The following is a 5,025-nucleotide window of genomic DNA, read 5'->3' on the forward strand; positions in this document are numbered from 1 at the left end:
CCTATAATTCCTCCACCTAAAGATCACTGCTCTTAACCTTTCGGCGTAGACTGTTACAGAATTTCTATTCAAACAACTCTTCTAAAATGGTTCCCGCTCACTTACAACATAACTAAAAATACCTACCTTCAAAATAGATCGCATGCTACTTTTTTCAAATATTCTATATTGTTGGAACTGTTTTCATTGCATTGTTTTATATGGGATCAAAAAATACGTACCTAAATCATTACATGGCCCTCAAAAGAATTTTAAAAATCCATATGTGCTAGTGTTGCTTTCATTAGTCATCAGTAATAAATAATGTGTCCATAGTGACTGAAAATGTCTTACAGTTGCATTAATTTGATGAAATTAAAGATTTGCTATTCATTTGTAAACACACCCAAAAAATTTTTGCCGGTATTTTCTCTTTTCCCTACTTCTCAACCCTCCCGTCCCCCAGTCTCTCTGGGTCCCCACCTCGTTTTCTCTGACTTTTGTTGCTAACTCCCTGAGATATATTAGCCCAGTGATTAAAGCTGACAATTATAGGATTTCACCAAAGTTTTACATACTGTACAAATAGACAATAAATATGGCCTCTTTGTTTTTATGTGTGTGTGTTAATATTTATAAAATATCCATGAAGAGAATCCCAAAGAAACTATAATATATGTTGCTTCTGGGGAGGCTATTGAGTGACTGAAAGTGAGGAGCAGAGATGGGAAGGAAACTTTATATTCTACACTCTTTTATGCTTTATAAATGTTTATACTGCCTATTCAAAACAATTTTAAGGTAAAACTATACATATGTACAAACACTTATAAAGTTATTAGCTTAATAGAGCATAGGCTGCTCCTTCAGATTCCATGACTTACTAAGTGCCCAGAGAAATGAAACTACTAACTGTAACAGCGTCAGCTTATGGGTGTGCAACGCAAAAATATTTTCTCTTTTCTCTGAAAATAGTTGTAGTGATCATTCTATAAAAGGATGCCATGACAGGCTTAGGGTACCATGTTTGAATCAGTGACTCAGCAAAGGCATGTCAGTGTCCTCTGTATGTTCGCATCTGGTGTAAACACACACATACACACACACACACACAGCAGTGTGGCAGAGACACTGTCTGAGACTACTCCTTAGTTGCATTAAAGACAGCTGCCCTGAGGTGAGAAAAGGGGCAGAAATTCTAATTTCAACCTTGGTCCTTTTTGAAAGATAAGTTACCTTGGTTCTTGATCATGTCAATCATATTCGTGCCCTTTGGGCAGCATCTATAACATCCATGTGCTAGAGATGATTTTTCCAAGTTTGTGAGTTAGGTACCCTGCTCTTTGCAGGTCTCAAATGTCCTTGATTTTACCTCACTATTTTTTTTTTTTTTTTTTTGCTCTTTATTTGCAGGTAGTGAAATCAAAATTATCCAAAGAATATCACTTTCTTAAAATGAAACGATCAAGAAATCATATTGTGGGAAAATATTTCAGCAATCAAAGCAAAGTACAACAACGACAACAAGACTCTGTAACAAATGTTCAATCACCGTATCACGTCAGAGGTCCAGTTAATCAGGTTTGCTCTGAAATCCTTCTCAGCAGGATGTGTGCCAGTGAAAGAACTGTGCAGACTCTGCAGAAGGACTGAACTTGGAATAGGATTCGAGTCACTCACCCGGACGATGGTTTAGCAGCCAAATCCTGTGCATTCTGTGTATTTTGGTCCCACCGCCCATGCTGAGGCACACCCGCACACACAGACACACCAACGCACACGTAGCTAAAAAAGCCATAACACTTTCTTTTTCTACAGCTTTATAAAGTTAGGATGTGCACGTGGAAATCAGCTGGTTTCAAGATGAAAGACAGAACTAGAAAATGGTGACCTGAAGTATAATCATAAACTAGATCCACTGTGGCCTGGGTATTGCATTGTGATAATAAAGAGAAATATAGACATTTGAAACATGGGGGGAAAAGATAATGCTCTTGAGTATTGCCTTATCATCTTTATCGTTACCTTAGTATTGGAAAGGGGAAAAAGGGATTACATTACACCTGCAAGTGGGGATTACGCTTGTGCGCTTTACCAGGAGAAAACATGGCGTTGATGAGGCTTTAGGCTTTGTGAATCCAATGCTTATGAAAACCGCTTCTTCCTAGATTTTTAACATCCTATAACTGAAAGGAAAAGAATAGTAATGCTCCTCCAGGGAATTCTAAGAGATTCTGTGAAAGAGATAGGAAGTGTAATATTTTACAGTTAAAACACCAATATATTTCTTTGCATTCTTTGTAGTTTTCATAAACATTCCCTCCTAGCCTGTCTGTGAACTTGGATGGGTAACTGCAGTCTGAGTTGATTAAATATGTAATTTTAAAGTGAGAAACAAAATATAGTTCTTCATGGGTTACTTTATTATGTTTCATTGATGGTATTACTTAAGAAAGCTTTTGTTTGCTGTTAGAGCTCTATATAATTTAAGATTGCAATTATATTTTATGTAAATATTTTGCAAAGGATTAAGCATTCTCAAGTGCGTAGGCATTTATTTCCAGAAAGCATTTGTATATGTCCACAAATACTACTCTGTTACTAGTAACTGTATTTTGATTTTCCTGAGCAACTGTATCTAATCCAGATTTAGAAAAGACATATAATTATTTTTTTATAAAACCGTGGCATACATGTAAAACATATCTAATCCTAGTACTGAGAACTTTCTCTTCTATACTTTAAGATAGTAAATTTTTTTATTGTACAAACGCTTTGTTGTGAGATAACATCTCACAGTTACAATGGCTCTTAAAGGATTATTTTCCTTTTGGGGAAAAAGGCTGAGAGGGTTAATTCAGTATTTAGCTGAAATTGCCAAATGTACAAATACCTCAATTTCATTACTATACAAAAACATAAAACTATTTTGATTGATCAGTTCCTTAGTATGAATATCCACCTCCTTTAAATACTCTATTTTTATATATATTTTTATATGAAAGTAAATATGAATTTATATTTAACGGTCTTAAATTATATCTAGGCACGAATATCACTTGATATAAACAATACATACCTGCATCTGACAGATGATAAATTTTTTAAAAGAATGGTACAGAATTAACTTTTAAAATGAAAGATTTTCTAGTATCTGCAGCTATATGCAAGCATCATTTTTAGGTTTTCAATGGTTTTTTAGTGATATAAAATGTTGCCAATTCATGTAGCTTCTCCATCCTGTTTTAATGTACAGTATTACATATTCTGTAACAGATTTATAGTCAGTGGATGTTTCTTGTAATTTACTGTCAACCTAACTGTAATACACTTCTGACTGAGGTTAGCTTTGCATTTACCTCTTCACCATTGCAATAATAATGGATTTTAGAAACAATTGTAATAATACAATTAATAAATGTCTTACTAGTAATAGTCTGTGTTTAGAGAGTATATTTTTTTTCCTTTTTACTGGAGGCATACACCATAGTCAGTGATCCCTTGGCAGAGATATCATCCCATGGATTCAACTACTAGAGTGTGGTTCAATAAGATAAGATATACTTCCTTGCAACCCTGATATTCTCTAAATTTTAATCAAATGAACTCTCTGCTGTACAATGACCAAAGCTTTTGAACACAGTGCAGTGATGAGTTTTGTTTATAAGATAAGGCACTGAAATGCTACTAATCATTTTAGTTACTCCTTAATTGAATAAACTACATTTTATTTACCTTGGGGAAATAAGTGTGTGTATGTTTGTGCACGTGTATGTGTGTGTGCTTAACAAGTTCATAATTTGAATGAGAAAAAATAGAGTATGCATTTTCACATATCTTTCGATGTAAAGGTTAAAGGAAGTGAATTATTTTTGGTAAAAATTGATTAGTATCCAATCTATATAATGAGTTTGGGAGTAATAATATATAATAATATATCCAATCCAATAATGAGTTTGGGAGTGTTCCTCCCTCAGAGAAAAGGGAACCCTCTTGCACTGTTGGTGGGAATGTAAACTGATACAGCCACTATGGAGAACAGTATGGAGGTTCCTTAAAAAAACTAAAAATAGAATTACCATATGATCCAGCTATCTCACTACTGGGCATATACCCTGAGAAAATCATAATTCAAAAAGAGTCATGTACCACAATCTTCATTGCAGCACTATTTACAATAGCCAGGACATGGAAGCAGCCTAAGTGTCCATTGACAGATGAATGGATAAAGAAGATGTGGCACATATATACAATGGAATATTACTCAGCCATAAAAAGAAACGAAATTGAGTTATTTGTGGTGAGGTGGATGGACCTAGAGTCTGTCATACAGAGTGAAGTAAGCCAGAAAGAGAAAAACAGATACTGTATGCTAACACATACATATGGAATCTAAAAAAAAAAAAAAAAAGGTTCTGATGAACCTAGGGGCAGGACAGGAATAAAGATGCAGATGTAGAGAATGGACTTGAGGACACGGGGAGGGGGAAGGGTAAGCTGGGATGAAGTGAGAGAGTAGCATTGACATATATACACTACCAAATGTAATATAGATAGCTAGTGGGAAGCAGCCCCATAGCACAGGGAGATCAGCTCGGTGCTTTGTGACCATCTAGAGGGGTGAATTAGGGAGGGTGAGAGGGAGACGCAAGAGGGAGGAGGGAATATGGGGATATATATATATATGTATAGCTGATTCACTTTGTTATAAAGCAGAAACTGGGCCTCCCTGGTGGCGCAGTGGTTGAGAATCTGCCTGCCAATGCAGGGGACACGGGTTCGAGCCCTGGTCTGGGAAGATCCCACATGCCGTGGAGCAACTAGGCCCGTGAGTCACAACTACTGAGCCTGCGCGTCTGGAGCCTTGCTCCGCAATAAGAAAGGCTGCGATAGTGAGAGGCCCACGCACCGCGATGAAGAGTGGCCCCCACTTGCCGCAACTGGAAAAAGCCCTCGCACAGAAACGAAGACCCAACACAGCCATAAATAAATAAATAAATAAATAAAATAAAGCAGAAACTAACACAACATTGTAAAGCAATTATA

General features: G+C 36.3%; 1 protein-coding gene across 4 annotated transcripts in view; it reads left to right on the top strand.

Annotated features, from left to right (window-relative positions):
• CPED1 (cadherin like and PC-esterase domain containing 1) overlaps nt 1-4,596 on the top strand; it is a 297,503-nt gene extending 292,907 nt beyond the window's left edge. For all 4 annotated transcript variants that reach the window (XM_082472282.1, XM_082472284.1, XM_082472286.1 and 1 more), the window contains one exon: nt 1,393-4,596. In XM_082472282.1, the coding sequence (XP_082328408.1) occupies nt 1,393-1,632 (240 nt within the window). In that variant the 3' untranslated portion in view covers nt 1,633-4,596. The remainder of the gene's footprint in view (nt 1-1,392) is intronic.
• Nucleotides 4,597-5,025: the final 429 nt, after the last annotated feature.

This window comes from Balaenoptera physalus (genome assembly GCF_965194825.1).
Source record: "Balaenoptera physalus genome assembly, chromosome: 8".
In the NCBI taxonomy this organism is placed as follows: domain Eukaryota; kingdom Metazoa; phylum Chordata; class Mammalia; order Artiodactyla; family Balaenopteridae; genus Balaenoptera; species Balaenoptera physalus.